The 20,797-nt window shown below is 31.6% G+C and overlaps 2 protein-coding genes and 2 long non-coding RNA genes across 6 annotated transcripts; all 4 read left to right on the top strand.

The window, feature by feature from the left end:
* Positions 1-840: 840 nt before the first annotated feature.
* Positions 841-3,902, top strand: LOC124376813 (little elongation complex subunit 1-like). The gene is made up of 7 exons (XM_046836096.1): positions 841-881; positions 1,092-1,260; positions 1,847-2,007; positions 2,258-2,448; positions 3,178-3,278; positions 3,373-3,471; positions 3,582-3,902. The coding sequence occupies exons 2-7, from the start codon at positions 1,152-1,154 to the stop codon at positions 3,770-3,772; spliced, it is 852 nt and encodes a 283-aa protein (XP_046692052.1). The 5' UTR covers positions 841-881; positions 1,092-1,151; the 3' UTR covers positions 3,773-3,902.
* Positions 3,903-6,287: 2,385 nt separating this feature from the next.
* On the top strand, positions 6,288-9,300 carry LOC124376833 (eukaryotic translation initiation factor 4 gamma 3-like). Of its 3 annotated transcripts, none has more exons than XM_046836125.1 (6): positions 6,288-6,428; positions 6,558-6,658; positions 6,789-6,889; positions 6,983-7,108; positions 7,414-7,723; positions 8,774-9,300. In XM_046836125.1, exons 1-5 carry the CDS (start codon positions 6,406-6,408, stop codon positions 7,615-7,617), a joined length of 555 nt encoding a protein of 184 aa, XP_046692081.1. In that variant the 5' UTR covers positions 6,288-6,405; the 3' UTR covers positions 7,618-7,723; positions 8,774-9,300. The 3 variants fall into 3 exon arrangements, with proteins under 3 accessions (XP_046692081.1, XP_046692082.1, XP_046692083.1); XM_046836126.1 differs by lacking the exon at positions 8,774-9,300 and adding an exon at positions 8,524-8,692; XM_046836127.1 differs by lacking the exon at positions 7,414-7,723.
* Positions 9,301-10,776: 1,476 nt separating this feature from the next.
* Positions 10,777-19,647, top strand: LOC124376857. The gene is made up of 4 exons (XR_006923917.1): positions 10,777-10,801; positions 10,900-10,936; positions 11,020-11,070; positions 19,614-19,647. It is a non-coding gene; the product is annotated as an uncharacterized LOC124376857 (long non-coding RNA).
* On the top strand, positions 12,420-13,438 carry LOC124376904. Its single transcript, XR_006923987.1, has 2 exons — positions 12,420-12,598; positions 12,713-13,438. It is a non-coding gene; the product is annotated as an uncharacterized LOC124376904 (long non-coding RNA).
* Positions 19,648-20,797: the final 1,150 nt, after the last annotated feature.

Genomic DNA, 20,797 nt, shown 5'->3' with positions numbered 1-20,797 from the left:
AAGCTCCCGGCTTCAATCGCGCACATTTAGCACTCATCACCAGCTCCTATTTGAACCCCTCACTTCCACACTCTCACCGTCCGTTATTGTTGGTATATGTTGGTTCACGGCGGTCGTTGTTCTTCTGCGGCTGCACAGTGCCGATCGAGATAACCGACGTTCAGTGGCAAATTTGCCCCCTTGTGCTCGAGATATCAGGGTGCGGCAACATAAAAAAAATCAACATAACCGATTAAAAAATGCTAAGACAAAGCGAGAATTTGGCGGTTCCACTTCAAAAATGTTGACTTAATAGGGTTGGCGAGTTCACCGAGGTCGAGATAAGTGGGTTCCACTGTACACTTGTGCTAAAGCTATTTGTACATTTCCTTCAAATTGTAAGGTGTTTTCCTGTGTACAGCTCGAATTGAGGTCTGGGCTCTGGCTGGAACATTCTAGAACTTTGATTATCCTTTTCTGAAGCCATGTCTTTGTTTAATTGTTGTATGTGTGCTTTGGGTCATTGATATGTTGAAATTGAAATTCTTCAGCTTTCTTTCAGCGTTTTGACCAGCAGCCCCAAAGCATTATGTTAAACCCACTATGCTTCACTGTCAGTATGGTGTTTTCCCACATGGTTTTGGTTACTGACTGAATCACTGGCTTGCATATTTATATTATTTATGTTGTTATTTCCATCTTTTATTTAAAAAACCTGCAATTTCATACGAGTGTGTTGACTTTATCTATCCAATGTATTTCTTTTATATAGTGTATTTACGTCCTATTGTTTTGTTGCTTTACCTACAGACAGGATTCATGCACTTCTCACAGGAACAAGTGAACTTCCTGTTCTGAGAGATGAAGAGAAACACGTCATTTCTGAGTTTTGTGTAAACGAGGTCAGTTCTTATCTTCTGTTTTATTTAGTGTGCATGCGATTTAAACACTTTATTCTTTAGCTGTGGATTTGAGTTTAAAATGTTTTAAAGTCGATCCATAATTCACTGGTCCTGGCAAATTCTGACTCTAGGTTTTGGTTTATACAATATCTAGTAGTTTTCCTAGTCTAGCCGTATATATCAAAAAAAATTTTCTTCCGTCTTATTTAGTCCTTAGCAGAGACGTTTCTGTCTGAGATTTTGGAGAAGATCAAGGTGGAGAGAGGGTTTATGGGACATGATCTCCTGCAGTCTCTCTGTAGGGTTTATGTAGGCGTGTGTCAACAGAGAGGAGACTCTCACAAAGCACATGGTCTCGCCTACAGACTCCTTAAAGAAGGTGAGATTATACTGATATTTCATTACTTATCTACTAAAAATTATCTAGACACTTATACAGAGAAGTCAATTGTGTGATCTAAAAAATCTTTAATGTGATCTAACAACAAACAAAAAACGAATCTACACTTGGGAATTTTATCCCACTCTTCTTTGCAAAAAAAAGTTCCTTCAAATTGTAAGGTGTTTTCCTGTGTACAGCTCGAATTGAGGTCTGGGCTCTGGCTGGAACATTCTAGAACTTTGATTATCCTTTTCTGAAGCCATGTCTTTGTTTAATTGTTGTATGTGTGCTTTGGGTCATTGATATGTTGAAATTGAAATTCTTCAGCTTTCTTTCAGCGTTTTGACCAGCAGCCCCAAAGCATTATGTTAAACCCACTATGCTTCACTGTCAGTATGGTGTTTTCCCACATGGTTTTGGTTACTGACTGAATCACTGGCTTGCATATTTATATTATTTATGTTGTTATTTCCATCTTTTATTTAAAAAACCTGCAATTTCATACGAGTGTGTTGACTTTATCTATCCAATGTATTTCTTTTTATATAGTGTATTTACGTCCTATTGTTTTGTTGCTTTGCAGACTTTCTTGAAGCCCCCAAAGTGATTATGGTCATGATCACAGCATGGCCGAGTATTTTGTCCCATGAAAGTTCTTTATGCCGATCGATTCACGTAGTGAGCAACCGGAAAGCAAAGGGAAAGATATTTTACTTGCTCAGCAACTATCTGCACTGGGATGAGGTAAGTTGTTGATCTTTAGTGTTCCTCTCAATGTCAATGTTTATTACTGGCAGGCCAGAACTGTCATCAAGCATCTTTTTTTCAACTGGACTTTTTTATCTATTTTACTGCCTTCTTAATCTACTTTTGATTTCCAAGTATCAGTGTACTCTAGTGGGACAAATTCTTTGTACATTTATGTTGAACTATGCTGTCAGTTAAACAGTGTTTTATTGCACTGGGTATTAAATAATGATGTATTTTTTGCCAGGAGCCTCCAGGAAACATCTACAATATGATCACCAGCACCCTGAAGTCTTTTCTGGAAGACAGCAGTCTGAGGTTCCTGGAGAACAGCTGGTATGGTTATGATCTCTGCCCTGCTACCTGGAACTACATCTTCAGCCTGGATCTTCTGTGTGCACAACTGGGCTGGACTTGGACCATTACCAATATTATACGGTACTGACTGCAAAACATCTTCAACATATTTCATTCTCAGCTTTTAAATACTTGAACTTTTGAATCCAAATGATCAGAAATGACGATTTTTTTTCTATAACATCAGCGCTGAGAGGATTTCGGTCGCAAAGTTGATATTTAGGCGCCATTTTTATATCTAATCTTTAACACAATAAGATCTCACAGGGAAAAATTGGGTAATTGTTGATATAGTGATGTTTCTGTGAGGAAATTTCTATTTTGCATTTATAAATGAAGTTTCCAGGATCAGTGTTCAGACAGTCAGAGAGAATTCTGTAACTTTAGCTGTAAGTATTTCACCATGAGAGGGCTTTTTTTTAGGAAGTGGTAGCTCAGTGGTGAAGGCTCTGGATTACTGATCGGAAGGTCGGGGGTTCAAGCCCCAGGATCACCAAGTTCCACTTTTAGGCCCTTGAGCAAGACCCTTAACTCTCTGTGCTCCAGGGGTGCTGTAGTCATGGCTGACCCAGTGCTCTGCCCCCGGCTTTCTCAGTGGTGTAAAGTACATTATAAAGCATCATTACCTTTAGGACCTAGTTCTTATTCCTGACTTTTTCCATTAAGGGTCAAAGTTCTAGTGGTTGTTTGAAACATTGCAAGTTCCCATTCTTGTATAAACTCATAATTGATCGTAAAACCACAATGGCTGCTCCATAACCACCACAAAGACCCTCAACATATCCATTTCTCCTCTTTTTTATTTACTAGGAAGGATCTTTGGCTGATCCTGAACACTTGGCTGAGGCAAGCAAGAACAGAGCAAACACCGTTCCGAGACGTCTGTGTAGCAGCAGTTTTCAGGCTACTTGGTAAGTTTACTGTAAATCCTGTTTCAGAGCAACATCTCACATTATTTCTGGATTCTTCAGCTTTTCACTCGTGGTCTTTGTCCTTCTCAAACAGGGCGACTTGGTCAACTAGGACTTAAGGAGAACCTGCCAATGTCATTTCAAGTTCTGGCAAAAAGCATTAATCAGTTTATAACACAACAACTCTCAAAAGGTATTTCTAAAGCATTAATTAAAGATGTTTTTATCGACCTTTATCTTTATTCTCAAATTTTTAGTTTTGTGCTTCAGCAAGTCCTAATTTTGTATTGATGTTGTGTGCAGGTATGCCATGGGAAGTGCAGCTCTCAGTCATCTATGCCATTCATGATCTGGCACCCAGCAACCCTGAAGCAGCTCTGAAGACTTTGGAATCATGGAGGAAAAACAGCACACAACGCGTTCCCCCAGCCGTCATCAAATGCATTACGCAAATCAGCTTCCTTTGTCGTCAGACCGAGTCACAAAGATCATAATCGTGATTTATCTCTAAAACTTTGTACATTCTGAAGACCCCCACAACAGCACAGAGCTCCTGGATTCTGTACCAGTCTTTGACATCGACAGCTTCGAGGATCTGTTTAAGCAACTTGAAGAGATGGAAAATGATTCAGGAATAGAGGAAGATGGTGAAATTCGAACGTTTCATCTACTTTAGTGTGCATGTTGTTTCACCATCTTAAATTTATAATAAATTCTAATTTAAAGTTTTATTTCAAGAAATAAAGATTTTGAATTTCAATCACGTCTAATGTCTCTTCATTACAGAGAGCATTCAATCACTGCCCCTCAATCACCGCCTGCCTCTTTTTTTTTTTCTTCTTCAAAGTTTTACATTGTTCTGATATCAGATGCCCCAAGAAGTTTACCTGTTGTACAAATTGCAGTTTAGACACAGAAGCTTTGTGTATGTGAGGATCCTCTATAATTATTTGGAGAAAGAGTCTGGTGTCATTATGCCATGGCTTGGGAAGTCGGGATGTTGTTAATAAATGTGAACTGATTTAATGTCATACAGTGTGTCTGTGTTCTACATTACAGTGGGGTCTGAGGTTCGGTTCCCAGCGTGTTGTTTCCTTACATTCTTTTATCCAGGGCCCAAAATCTTTCCACTGATGTCTCACACATTTAGAAAGTGATCTATGCAGAGCTGAACATCTCGCCATGAATGGTGAACAACCTCATGACGTGACGTGCACTGTGACGCACCTGGCAGGAAGTGGAATGCAGCTCTTTACAGCTCGTGCTAACTGAGCTTTGTTTACAAGAAATGAAAAAAGAAAAGAAAAAGTGGACAGTAAAAAATTTTATTTAAGATTGCATGAAGCACAGATGAGGAAAATATTATTTTATTCTTAAATATTCTGATTTAAAGTCTATTCTAAAAGTTTTTAAGTGTAATAATGTCTGGGTTTTCAGAGATCCGAGATTTTGTAACATTTAATTTTTTGAATCACATGAAACTTTTTAACAATATTTGACTATATAGTTGTGTATAATTTGGGGATTTGTGTTATTTGTAATTCGAAGTGGTTCATTTGGTAATGTTTGTTTCTAACTTGGTTTATTAAAAAAAACAACATTTTATGTAAAATTCACTTTAAAAGTGTAGTACAGTGTAATTCATCGTGATACCGCTAGAGGGAGCTAAAGTTTAGTAGAACATTACTGCCATCTACTGGACATCGAACACTTTTTAAAATGAAGTGGAAGATTAAACAGTACTGTATGATAAAGAAGTGTTTAAATAAAGACATTTATGTGCAGGAAGACCAGATGTAATTATTCTTACTGTTTGTGTTTCATTTATAATGTGACCCAGACAGCACCTATATTTTATAGTTTTACTGGAAATAATTTAAAACAAGGCTACTGTTTAGATACAAGCCGTGTAACAACCTTCATCTTCCTCTACACAGCACTGAATATCAACACCTTATACCATGACCACACACACACACACACACACACACACACACACACACACACACACACAGAGACTTTGTCTTACACTTCCAGTGACTGTAGCTAAAGCAGAAAGAAGCTGAAACTTAAAACTGAAACTAATGAAATCATACCTGAGATCCACCATGTCACAAGAGCACCTCAGCAGCCTTGCTGTCATAAACATCAACAAAACAAGTGCTGGTCAGATTTGCATTGATGATGTAATTGATGACTTTTCATCAAACAAAGCAAGAAAGGTCTGTTTTTAGAGAAATGACTTTGTAGTGAAAAATGTATTTAATTTGTTTGTTGTGTGAATTGCCAATTTATTCTTTTTATATTGTATTTATGTATTTATTTGTAAATGTATTTACTGTAAACTCTTATTAAAGATAAAGTAAGTGCAGATTGTTGTTAGTTATTTCTCTTTTTAGGTGGCAGCAGGATGGGGGCAGGTCATGACGTGGAAAGGAGACTCTCTGCTTGCAGGCTTCCTGTGACGTAGCTTCCTGTGTTTGACTTGTATTTCTCTCTGCATTTTAAACAAACTTTACTATTTATCTCTCCTTTTTTCCTCTTTTAATAATCCTAAATTGTTTTTGTCTTCCTGACTTGTGCCTGTAGTTAGTTAACTCGACTATCACTAGTGTTGACTATATTCATTCCCTCTCACTGTATCACATCTCTGTATCTTAACTCTATCTGCTATTATAAGCACTATGCCGGCTGTGTGTCTGCCTTTGAGCACAGGTGAGAACTCGTTTGAGTTGCAAATAGTGAAGTTGGAGATGGAGGAGAAACAGGTAAAGCATGCCCAGCTGCGGGAGGGAAAAGCGGTGCTGGAAACATCCCGGGCGGACGCTCACTCGTCCCAGGTAAATTCCTGGGTTGAATCTAACGCTCCCAGCACCTCAACTTCACGTGTTTCTCTGCCCAGGTCCAGCGCACCTACAACGCGGCCCACCCAGGTATCGTTCACTCCGGCACCAGTGCACCACGGACCCTGGATGCTGCAGCAGCGGAAGACACAAGCTAAGCCCCGGTCGAGGATGTCTCCCCCGCCACCATCACCGGCCTTCGAGATCTCGACCGAGAACCGCTTCGCCCCCTCTCCGCGAGACCAAACGCCATACCGTGATTCTTAGAGATTCCATCGTCCGGCATGTTCGGCTACCGGAGCCAAAGGTAAGGTGCACACTCGCTGTTTTCCTGGTGCTCGTGTTCTCAGTGTCGCTGGGCAGGTACCCCGCGATCCTGTCATTCCGATTAAAATCAGTCCGATTGAAAGATTTGGCGTTGGACTTATTATTACAGTGCTCCAGTACATGTGGTGCCTCCTCAGCAGTACTCAGTCCATCCCACAGGATTCAATACAGGATACACTCTACTCCCTGTACCTACTACCCCAACAAATGGTAAGTTCATCATGCCTTTCCAGTCATCCTTACAAAAAGGCTGGTTTTCTTGTAGAATGTTATGATCCTCACAGCTTACATGTTGGTCTTTAATTGAAACTGATACTGTTCTTATTAATGTCGGCTGCAGGGATGTTCTACTATAACGATCAGGCCGTGGACAACCAGACTCCATTCCCGATGGTCCCTCCACTGCAGCAACATCCATCTACCAAGAGGAAGAGGAAAACGGTGCGTGTGCTTACTCTTTGTTTCAGTACTGGTTCATTTACTGAGTAATGAACCTATTTATCTCTGATCATGTGCTATTTATTTCCCATTAAGATCGTTGTCCGAGATCCTAACCAGGACAACAAGGACATCACGGAGGAGATCATTTCAGAAGCTGGCAGGAGTCGGAAGCCCACTCTGCCAGTGGGAAATGTCTTTTCCGTCCCTATGCCTCTGCAGGTAACAGTCACACACACATTCATAGAGGAAGCAGATTCTTCTGGCTAATAGCTCACCAGCCTTCCTCCTTATATTTACCTGTATTACCATTTCCCTTTTCCACTATTTGTTACTCATGTGAGCCCGGTCCTGCACAAGCCGTCACACCAAAGCCAGGTGCAACACTGGAGTATTTCTTTAAATAACTATATATAAATATATAAATGCTGTCGTTCACTTCGGTGAATGTGTGAAACCTACATTTACACTACAAATTCACAGTAATCCTGGTGTTTTATTATTAATTGGGTGTGTTTGTGTGTTAGGATAAGCCAGAGCTCGCTTTCCAGCAGTCTGACTTTGACCTTGAGCCAGTCTCAACCACAGTCGAGAATTCCAGTGTGTCTCTTGTGATTGTGGAGCATCTGGCTTCAGCAGAAACACCAGCAGATGAGATCGAAGCACAGAAAGCCGAGCCGCTGAAATACGAACCCGCTTGTTCCTTCCTTAGAGCCAGAGATGGAGAATAAGAGGATACAATATAGTAGAGACTTTCTTTTGAGCATCCAGTTCATGCCTGATTGTATGCAGAAGCCAGAGGGGCTTCCATCCATACCTGATGTGGTGCTACACAAGGTAAGCCTCCTGACATGTGGGCTTTATTTTAACTTTAAAACCAAATAAGGAATATTGTTTCACAGATCATCAGTAATATATAAATATCAGTAATAGCTTAAATATTTTGCCTTCTTTTTTTGCTTTATAACGTTTGCCCTTTTAGCAACATTTATAATGTGCATAAATACATGTGATAATGTGATGACATCAAAAGACTTTGTCATCATTAAAAACTACCCCGTCGCACAACGTTGCCCTGAGGCAACAAAAAGAAAAACATATTTTTTTAACCATGCAAAATAACAAAAAATCTTTAGACCTTGACAAAAAGCTTCTCCATATCTTCATACATGCACATATATTTTTCATTTACAGTTAATTTAATTTGAAATAAGATTACCAAAGTAAATAATCTTACCTTGTCCTCACACCATGTGCTCCAGTGACCATGTGGCAGAAAAGGAAGTCGTGCCTTCAAATGATGCCAGATACTGACTCCCAGACCTTATAGGATTGTTCTTTGATAATTTTTGATTATTCTAGTTGATTGCAAAAATGTAAGGAGACATGCACTATATTTAGGGCTTAAGAATTTGTTTTTGTTGCCTGAGGGCAACGCTGTGCAGTAGAGGGTTAAAATAAACCATCCAGAAATCATTCAGTACCAGATTCATCTTATTTATTGTGCTGAATCTTTGACTGGGTTTCATTCATTCTCCATCACACAGAACTGTGTCTATCAGCTCACACTTACACAACAGAGATCCCCAAACTCCCACCCACACTGCCCTTATATTATTCTTTCATTTCTCCTCAAGATACTCCACAGCATCCTGTTCTTATGAAGCATCCTGTTCTTCACATACATTCAGAATTGTACGAACCAGAGAAGATCTTTGAAGATAGTGAGATTTTAAGGAGTACTATGGAAGCTTTCCCAGGGCCATTCAAATGTTCCTCTCAAAACTTTTCTTCTACTTCCTGGAACTGGTCATTGAAACAGAATTAGTTAGAATAATGAAATGACTTTTATTTCCCTCAATATTTCACTGATGTCTTTTCCCTCAGACCACAACACATCAACCGATGCAGCTGCAGTGGTGCATAAGCAGATATTTCCTGATCTATTGGATAATTGTCACAACTCAGGTGGTCAATATCCTCTGATTCCCACCGTCATGTGCATCTGTGAGAGTGGCAGGTGTGGATACTATGGAGTGTCTCTGTCCTGTGAAAGTCACATCGCCAACAAGATCATGACTGCTGTTTCCTGTCTTCATGTCTGCCATCCCAAAGTGGCCTCTGTTGTGATGTCAGTGTTTCCAGATGACTCTAGGGATCCGGAACTTCCCAGTTGTGTTACCTCCTGGTAACTGTGCTGAGACTGAAGCCAGAAGTAAATACTTGATTGCTACAAATAATATGGCCACAATTTCCAACAGCCACCAGTTAAAACATTTAGTACAAACAATGACAGATTACTTTGATGGATTAATGACAGGATGTATGGAAAAAAGATCTAAGGAAAACAGAAGTCGCTACAGCATCAAACAAGTTTATGATGATGATACTATAAAAGCATTCAGTGTAAATTCACAGTGATCAGTGTCCTAGTTTTTTGGTTATTTGTAAATACATTTATCTCTTCGATTTCTGTATATTTTTTTTGTTTGTTCATATAGTGTATTTCAATGTGGATAATGAGGATTTTGTGCTCAACAAGACATGCACAACATGAAATAAAAATTTGATCACATTGTTCTAGTCTTGTAGTTATTTGTTTGGTATTGTTATTTGTTATTTATTTGGTTATTTGTTTGTTATTGTTAGTTATTTGTTATTTATTTGGTTATTTGTTTGTTATTGTTAGTTATTTGTTATTTATTTGGTTATTTGTTTGTTATTGTTAGTTATTTGTTATTTATTTGGTTATTTGTAAATACATTTATCTCTTCGATTTCTGTATATTTTTTTTGTTTGTTCATATAGTGTATTTCAATGTGGATAATGAGGATTTTGTGCTCAACAAGACATGCACAACATGAAATAAAAATTTGATCACATTGTTCTAGTCTTGTAGTTATTTGTTTGGTATTGTTATTTGTTATTTATTTGGTTATTTGTTTGTTATTGTTAGTTATTTGTTATTTATTTGGTTATTTGTTTGTTATTGTTAGTTATTTGTTATTTATTTGGTTATTTGTTTGTTATTGTTAGTTATTTGTTATTTATTTGGTTATTTGTTTGTTATTGTTAGTTATTTGTTATTTATTTGGTTATTTGTTTGTTATTGTTAGTTATTTGTTATTTATTTGGTTATTTGTTTGTTATTGTTAGTTATTTGTTATTTATTTGGTTATTTGTTTGTTATTGTTAGTTATTTGTTATTTATTTGGTTATTTGTTTGTTATTGTTAGTTATTTGTTATTTATTTGGTTATTTGTTTGTTATTGTTAGTTATTTGTTATTTATTTGGTTATTTGTTTGTTATTGTTAGTTATTTGTTATTTATTTGGTTATTTGTTTGTTATTGTTAGTTATTTGTTATTTATTTGGTTATTTGTTTGTTATTGTTAGTTATTTGTTATTTATTTGGTTATTTGTAAATACATTTATCTCTTCGATTTCTGTATATTTTTTTGTTTGTTCATATAGTGTATTTCAATGTGGATAATGAGGATTTTGTGCTCAACAAGACATGCACAACATGAAATAAAAATTTGATCACATTGTTCTAGTCTTGTAGTTATTTGTTTGGTATTGTTATTTGTTATTTATTTGGTTATTTGTTTGTTATTGTTAGTTATTTGTTATTTATTTGGTTATTTGTTTGTTATTGTTGAAAAACAGCTTCTGGCACTTCAAGGTGTGTAAAGTTTTGATATTTCTGCCTTCATTGTGTAAGAAAGTACAAGTTCATTATTACTGCATGATTCAGTTCTATTTAATGAGCATATAATGTGATTAGTGTGATCTGAGCACCTTTTCATTTCATTTTGTAAATTATTTTACAGAAGTGAACACCAGACAAAATCTGGAAATCCGAGTCCTGAAGTACACAATCAGTAGCTTGAGAAAAGCATCTGCTTAATCGAGGTACTTTCTTTTGATTACAGACGCAGACGTCATTGAACTGAAGTCAGAATTGTGACTAAATAAAACTAAATGTTATTTTGGTTTTTAAACCTCAACAGGAAAAACTCTTCAAACAGGGAAATGAGTTGAACAAAGGTAACACTGAAATCTCTGAGTTTCTGTAGATGTTGATGTAGAAGGTATTTGCTTTGACTGTAATAAATTGTTTGTCATTACAGAGAAAAAGTGCTCCTCCACGCAGACTGAGAACGAGCAGGAAGCTGACAAAGGTATTTAGATGTGACATGTTATAAACTATTTTCTAGAGGAGATACAGATTTATACTACAGTGGAACCCGGTTATGTCGAGGGCCTAGGGGATGCCAAAAAGCGGCGAGATAACCGATGATCGAGATAAACAAAAAAAAATATGCCGGCAATATATTAACATGCTTGAAATTTCTTTATGTACATGATGTGCGTTAATAAATGAGAATGTACATGCACGTGTTTTGGAGGTTTTTAACACAATGGCGTTGCCGCGATTTGTTTGATGAAGGCATGCTATAAAAATGTACATACATGTTTGTTAACTGTCAGGAAACCACCTGCCACGCCCCTTTGGCGGCTGTCAAACCTCCACTTTCTCTGAAGCTCCGGCTTCAATCGAGCACATTTACCATCATCACCAGCTCCTATTTGAACCCCTCACTTCCACACTCTCACCGTCCGTTATTGTTGGTATATGTTGGTTCACGGCGGTCGTTGTTCTTCTGCGGCTGCACAGTGCCGATCGAGATAACCGATGATCGAGATAAACAAAAAAAAATATGCCGGCAATATATTAACATGCTTGAAATTTCTTTATGTACATGATGTGCGTTAATAAATGAGAATGTACATGCACGTGTTTTGGAGGTTTTTAACACAATGGCGTTGCCGCGATTTGTTTGATGAAGGCATGCTATAAAATGTACATACATGTTTGTTAACTGTCAGGAAACCACCTGCCACGCCCCTTTGGCGGCTGTCAAACCTCCACTTTCTCTGAAGCTCCGGCTTCAATCGCGATTTAGCACTCATCACCAGCTCCTATTTGAACCCCTCACTTCCACACTCTCACCGTCCGTTATTGTTGGTATATGTTGGTTCACGGCGGTCGTTGTTCTTCTGCGGCTGCACAGTGCCGATCGAGATAACCGATGATCGAGATAAACAAAAAAAAATATGCCGGCAATATATTAACATGCTTGAAATTTCTTTATGTACATGATGTGCGTTAATAAATGAGAATGTACATGCACGTGTTTTGGAGGTTTTTAACACAATGGCGTTGCCGCGATTTGTTTGATGAAGGCATGCTATAAAATGTACATACATGTTTGTTAACTGTCAGGAAACCACCTGCCACGCCCCTTTGGCGGCTGTCAAACCTCCACTTTCTCTGAAGCTCCGGCTTCAATCGAGCACATTTACCATCATCACCAGCTCCTATTTGAACCCCTCACTTCCACACTCTCACCGTCCGTTATTGTTGGTATATGTTGGTTCACGGCGGTCGTTGTTCTTCTGCGGCTGCACAGTGCCGATCGAGATAACCGACCTTCAGTGGCAAATTTGCCCCTTATGTATGGCAGTACATAGCAGAGCTCGTTAACCCTGTGCTTCAGGAAGGAGGAATCTCTTTTAGATTCCTCCTTTTTAGATTTTAATTGTTGATTTCTTGTGAATTCCAGTAAATTTAGCAAACCACTACTTCCTGTGTCAAGAGCCGGCATATTATTTGCAGAAATATTGCACCTTCTCTGCAAACACATGGTGAGCTGTGAGATCTTCTATAGAATATGACTGAAAAAAGGAAAGTGTTTTGTCATACTAGTTGAAAAAGGTTCTTTTTTGTTCAAGTCATTGCTGTGTTTTTCTTCACTTTAGAGCCAGAAGGAAGTGGAGGCCTTATGGAGGGACTCTAAACTGAGCTGGGCTGATTTTCTTCCTGAAACCGTGGATGTGAACAACTTTATTAGTGAGCAGGTGAGCTGTTGGCTGCACACTAGATTCAGACTCCACTGGAAGATCTGGACCAAACAGGATCCAGTGGGCAGTAGATTTTTTACTACTTGAGTGATAATAATAGAAGAGCTGAGTAAAAGTAACAGCATAGTTATTTTATCAAATCATTTCGCTTGAAAATTGATTTAAAATACTATTTTTTATGTCTGATCTAATCGCTTGGCTCGGCATATTTTTGGCTGGTTGTTACAGAGTGCTTTTAAAAATGTGCAATAATCAAGATATGAATGATCGATCTTGTGTGTTTTGATGAAACAAAAGCTCAGTTCAGACTCTAATTCATGATTATTTCAATTTTTTCATTTTAAAGACCTGCAAACATGCAAATGATATTATTAATATAACTGTAAAAGATGTTTAAAAGGCTTCCTGACAATCAGATTAGTTCGGTTAAGGACAGTTGGGTTTATTGTGGGAAATGAGTCGGGGTTCTAGAGATGATTGGCCTCGGTTTAAGTTTGATTTTTCAGGTTAGTATTTATGGAAACGTGGAATCCTGCATTCAGAAGACTGCTGCAGTAATGATCCAAAGCAACACCTTTGAATGGAAATGAAGGTAGCAAACAGGGTGTAAGTGATTCTTCACTGCAAAAGAAAAGATGCTGCTCAGCATGCACGCTGTGCTGTTAACTGAGCTGCAGCTTTCCAGTGTCCCAGGTGAGATACTTCTTCACCTTGGCTGCTATTTCAGGTCATTTCTTGTTTCAGGCCTGTGTTTTTCTCCTGGGTGAGTCTCCCATTTACATGATGGATGATGAGAGCAGGTGTGAACTGCTACAGGAGACGAGGCAGAGCTTTCTACTGTTAGATCTGGATACAAAAACTTGCAGCATTTTCTTGGTTTGCAGGAGAAAATCTGTTGGTTTTTTTTTTTATAAAAGGTTAACAGATTAACTGGATAAATAACTAATGAATAAATGTACCATACAGCCAATTAACATGCAAACTGTGGAAACACTTCATATAAACAGAATGTAGAATCACTGAAAGCATTTTAAATGAGATTCATTTGTCTGTTTTGTGTACATACAGGATTCCATTTTTCTAGATTGATATTTGAAGGTAATTTTGTATTAAAATAGTATTAATATAATAATATAATAATATAATAATATAATAATATAATAATATAATAATATAATAATATAATAATATAATAATATAATAATATAATAATATAATAATATAATAATATAATAATATAATAATATAATAATATAATAATATAATAATATAATAATATAATAATATAATAATATAATAATATAATAATATAATAATATAATAATATAATAATATAATAATATAATAATATAATAATATAATAATATAATAATATAATAATATAATAATATAATAATATAATAATATAATAATATAATAATATAATAATATAATAATATAATAATATAATAATATAATAATATAATAATATAATAATATAATAATATAATAATATAATAATATAATAATATAATAATATAATAATATAATAATATAATAATATAATAATATAATAATATAATAATATAATAATATAATAATATAATAATATAATAATATAATAATATAATAATATAATAATATAATAATATAATAATATAATAATATAATAATATAATAATATAATAATATAATAATATAATAATATAATAATATAATAATATAATAATATAATAATATAATAATATAATAATATAATAATATAATAATATAATAATATAATAATATAATAATATAATAATATAATAATATAATAATATAATAATATAATAATATAATAATATAATAATATAATAATATAATAATATAATAATATAATAATATAATAATATAATAATATAATAATATAATAATATAATAATATAATAATATAATAATATAATAATATAATAATATAATAATATAATAATATAATAATATAATAATATAATAATATAATAATATAATAATATAATAATATAATAATATAATAATATAATAATAAATAGTTAAAAATCATACATTGTGATTTTTTTTTTTTTTTTTTTTTTTTTTTTTTTTTTTTTTTTTTTTTTTTTTTTTTTTTTTTTTTTTTTTTTTTTTTTTTTTTTTTTTTTTTTTTTTTTTTTTTTTTTTTTTTTTTTTTTTTTTTTTTTTTTTTTTTTTTTTTTTTTTTTTTTTTTTTTTTTTTTTTTTTTTTTTTTTTTTTTTTTTTTTTTTTTTTTTTTTTTTTTTTTTTTTTTTTTTTTTTTTTTTTTTTTTTTTTTTTTTTTTTTTTTTTTTTTTTTTTTTTTTTTTTTTTTTTTTTTTTTTTTTTTTTTTTTTTTTTTTTTTTTTTTTTTTTTTTTTTTTTTTTTTTTTTTTTTTTTTTTTTTTTTTTTTTTTTTTTTTTTTTTTTTTTTTTTTTTTTTTTTTTTTTTTTTTTTTTTTTTTTTTTTTTTTTTTTTTTTTTTTTTTTTTTTTTTTTTTTTTTTTTTTTTTTTTTTTTTTTTTTTTTTTTTTTTTTTTTTTTTTTTTTTTTTTTTTTTTTTTTTTTTTTTTTTTTTTTTTTTTTTTTTTTTTTTTTTTTTTTTTTTTTTTTTTTTTTTTTTTTTTTTTTTTTTTTTTTTTTTTTTTTTTTTTTTTTTTTTTTTTTTTTTTTTTTTTTTTTTTTTTTTTTTTTTTTTTTTTTTTTTTTTTTTTTTTTTTTTTTTTTTTTTTTTTTTTTTTTTTTTTTTTTTTTTTTTTTTTTTTTTTTTTTTTTTTTTTTTTTTTTTTTTTTTTTTTTTTTTTTTTTTTTTTTTTTTTTTTTTTTTTTTTTTTTTTTTTTTTTTTTTTTTTTTTTTTTTTTTTTTTTTTTTTTTTTTTTTTTTTTTTTTTTTTTTTTTTTTTTTTTTTTTTTTTTTTTTTTTTTTTTTTTTTTTTTTTTTTTTTTTTTTTTTTTTTTTTTTTTTTTTTTTTTTTTTTTTTTTTTTTTTTTTTTTTTTTTTTTTTTTTTTTTTTTTTTTTTTTTTTTTTTTTTTTTTTTTTTTTTTTTTTTTTTTTTTTTTTTTTTTTTTTTTTTTTTTTTTTTTTTTTTTTTTTTTTTTTTTTTTTTTTTTTTTTTTTTTTTTTTTTTTTTTTTTTTTTTTTTTTTTTTTTTTTTTTTTTTTTTTTTTTTTTTTTTTTTTTTTTTTTTTTTTTTTTTTTTTTTTTTTTTTTTTTTTTTTTTTTTTTTTATAAAAGGTTAACAGATTAACTGGATAAATAACTAATGAATAAATGTACCATACAGCCAATTAACATGCAAACTGTGGAAACACTTCATATAAACAGAATGTAGAATCACTGAAAGCATTTTAAATGAGATTCATTTGTCTGTTTTGTGTACATACAGGATTCCATTTTTCTAGATTGATATTTGAAGGTAATTTTGTATTAAAATAGTATTAATATAATAATATAATAATATAATAATATAATAATATAATAATATAATAATATAATAATATAATAATATAATAATATAATAATATAATAATATAATAATATAATAATATAATAATATAATAATATAATAATATAATAATATAATAATATAATAATATAATAATATAATAATATAATAATATAATAATATAATAATATAATAATATAATAATATAATAATATAATAATATAATAATATAATAATATAATAATATAATAATATAATAATATAATAATATAATAATATAATAATATAATAATATAATAATATAATAATATAATAATATAATAATATAATAATATAATAATATAATAATATAATAATATAATAATATAATAATATAATAATATAATAATATAATAATATAATAATATAATAATATAATAATATAATAATATAATAATATAATAATATAATAATATAATAATATAATAATATAATAATATAATAATATAATAATATAATAATATAATAATATAATAATATAATAATATAATAATATAATAATATAATAATATAATAATATAATAATATAATAATATAATAATATAATAATATAATAATATAATAATATAATAATATAATAATATAATAATATAATAATATAATAATATAATAATATAATAATATAATAATATAATAATATAATAATATAATAATATAATAATATAATAATATAATAATATAATAATATAATAATATAATAATATAATAATATAATAATATAATAATATAATAATATAATAATATAATAATATAATAATATAATAATATAATAATATAATAATATAATAATATAATAATATAATAATATAATAATATAATAATATAATAATATAATAATATAATAATATAATAATATAATAATATAATAATATAATAATATAATAATATAATAATATAATAATATAATAATATAATAATATAATAATATAATAATATAATAATATAATAATATAATAATATAATAATATAATAATATAATAATATAATAATATAATAATATAATAATATAATAATATAATAATATAATAATATAATAATATAATAATATAATAATATAATAATATAATAATATAATAATATAATAATATAATAATATAATAATATAATAATATAATAATATAATAATATAATAATATAATAATATAATAATATAATAATATAATAATATAATAATATAATAATATAATAATATAATAATATAATAATATAATAATATAATAATATAATAATATAATAATATAATAATATAATAATATAATAATATAATAATATAATAATATAATAATATAATAATATAATAATATAATAATATAATAATAACCTTCACCGTTCTAAATCATCCCCCACTCCATCACGTGTAAGTAGCATACACTTGCAGTAGGAGAGATTCTGTATACCAGATATTAAACTGTTTCTTCCAGGGTTATGCATCACTATATACTGCTCCTTTATCTGCTGACACTTCAACATTAGAGGCCTTTTTCAAAATCTATGTATTCCTACAATAAGTGTGGGTACAGCATTACAATTGGATGAGTTTATATCTGATACAGAAATAGCCTTAGCAAGTATGCCATCTGGTAAAGCACCTGGACCAGGATACGAAAATCTTAGCAAAAACTCTGACATGCTGTCTGGAGAAAGTTCTGCCTTGTGTTAGTTCACCTGAACAAACAGTCTTCATCAAGAACAGATACTCTTCTTGTAATATTGGGCGCATGTTGAATGTTATATATAACCCATCTCTATCTTGGAGATGAACGACAGGATGCTGGGCAGCAGGACTGTGTACTTATGTCCCTCTCAGACCACCCAGGGACGAAGTCACGGCATGAAGGTAGAAACCATCTCGCCTTCAAAACCCTGCTCAGACCCAAAACCCAACGCCAACAAGAACATCCATCCACAGAGTGAGTCAAAAATCAACATTGTGATTTCTGATAGATTATGAAGTGGAATGTGAAGATGAAATTTCAGATGATTTCTGTGAGATTGAAATGAGGATGAAAATTTACTCAGAAAGTGGAATTATGTGATGAGGGGATGAAAAAGATGTGGTAAGATGATAGATAAACAAAAAAACGAATCTACACTTGGGAATTTTATCCCACTCTTCTTTGCAAAAAAAAAAGTTCCTTCAAATTGTAAGGTGCTCTCCTGTGTACAGCTCGAATTGAGGTCTGGGCTCTGGCTGGAACATTCCAGAACTTTGATTCTTCTTTCCTGAAGCCACGTCTTTGTTTAATTTGATGTGTGCTTTGGGTCATTGACATGTTGAAATTGAAATTCCTCAGCTTTCTTTCAGCGTTTTGACCAGCAGCCCCAAAGCATTATGTTAAACCCACTATGCTTCACTGTCAGTATGGTGTTTTCCCACATGGTTTTGGTTACTGACTGAATCACTGGTTTGCATATTTATATTATTTATGTTGTTATTTCCATCTTTTAAAAAAAACCTGCAATTTCATACGAGTGTGTTGACTTTATCTTTCCAATGTATTTCTTTTTATATAGTGTATTTACATCCTATTGTTTTGTTGCTTTGCAGACTTTCTTGAAGCCCCCAAAGTGATTATGGTCATGATCACAGCATGGCCGAGTATTTTGTCCCATGAATGTTCTTTATGCCGATCAATTCATGTAGTGAGCAACCGGAGAGCAAAGGGAAAGATATTTTACTTACTCAGCAACTATCTGCACTGGAATGAGGTAAGTTGTTGATCTTTAGTGTTCCTCTCAGTGTCAATGTTTATTACTGTCAGGCCAGAACTGTCATCAAGCATCTTTTTTTTAACTGGACTTTTTTATCTATTTTACTGCCTTCTTAATCTACTTTTGATTTCCAAGTATCAGTGTACTCTAGTGGGACAAATTCTTTGTACATTTATGTTGAACTATGCTGTCAGTTAAACAGTGTTTTATTGCACTGGGTAATAAATAATGATGTATTTTTTGCCAGGAGCCCCCAGGAAACATCTACAATATGATCACCAGCACCCTGAAGACTTTTCTGGAAGACAGCAGTCTGAGGTTCCTGGAGAACAGCTGGTATGGTTATGATCTCTGCCCTGCTACCTGGAACTACATCTTCAGCCTGGATCTTCTGTGTGCACAACTGGGCTGGACTTGGACCATTAACAATATTATACGGTACTGACTGCAAAACATCTTCAACATATTTCATTCTCAGCTTTTAAATACTTGAACTTTTGAATTCAAATGATCAGATGATCAGATTGAAAGTTATATTCATTAGGCAGAAATCAAACACGCAGCTTTGTTTTATTGTTTATTTTATTGTACATGTTTTATTTTATATTCATACAGACCCAAACCCCACAGCAAAGAGAACTGGATCAGAATGTAGAATCACTGAAAGATTTAAATGAGACATTTGTGTGTGACACAGGTTCACAGATTGATACAGAATTTATTAAATGAGTGCATTTGTGTAAGTGATTTGACCATGTAGGTGTGAGAGTGATGCCTACAGACAGATATAAAATGAGTAAAGAGTACAAAATTGGTGAATCAGATGTTGGTGATGGCAAAAGAGTAAACATGGATATCTTCAGTTTAAACATATATGAAGTGAATTGCAGTAGGAGAGATTCTGTATACCAGAAATTTAAATGATCGTGATACAAAGAGTAGATAATTGTGATCAGGGTTTCTTCCAATGTTATAAATCACTATAAGTTTATCTGCTGACTATTAGAGACCCAAAATCTATGAAAAGAGGACAGCATTACAATTGGATGAGTTTATATCTGATACAGAAATAGCCTTAGCAAGTATGCCTTCTGGTAAATCACCTGGACCAGGATACGAAAATCTTAGCAAAACTCTGACCTGCGTCTGGAGAAAGTTCTGCCTTGTTATTTCACCTGAACAAACAGTCTTCATCAAGAACAGATACTCTTCTTGTAATATTGGACATGTTATATATAACCCATCTCTATCTGACACTTTTAGAGGTGGAGAGGAAGGAGAAGCAGATGGTTGAGGAGCAGATGATGGAGGATCAAAAAGAACAGACTGAAGTCCGTTGGACTTTTGGAGACTTTAGAGAATGTGAGAAAATGTATAACTGTGTGTAGATAATCAGGTAAATTATTATTTATGAGTCTGACTTTGTTGAAGGTGTTTATGTCTCACCATAAATCTGATTATCATGAATCACACAGCACAACTTACTCAAAAGTCTAATGCCGAATGTTTCCTGTTTTTACCTAAAGAAATGTAAATGAAGTGATGAACACACTGGATGTTGTTGTTCTGTAGACAGTCACACTGCTGCTGAGAAATCTGGACTTGTGGATGAAGGAGTACAAGCGTTCCTGAGATTTGGGACTGTCCTCACTGCACAGGTCATTTATAACTACTGATCCTTACATTTTCCTTCTTTCCCAGTAACTTGGGGTTTCCTCCCTGTACTCAGCTGGAGTATTTTCTGAATATGGAGAGCTCTGATATTGTGAACCTCTAACACGTTTGATGTGCGTTCTTTG

This window comes from Silurus meridionalis, chromosome 23 (assembly GCF_014805685.1).
Source record: "Silurus meridionalis isolate SWU-2019-XX chromosome 23, ASM1480568v1, whole genome shotgun sequence".
Taxonomy (NCBI): domain Eukaryota; kingdom Metazoa; phylum Chordata; class Actinopteri; order Siluriformes; family Siluridae; genus Silurus; species Silurus meridionalis.
This window is presented reverse-complemented; position numbering and strand designations above follow the sequence as displayed.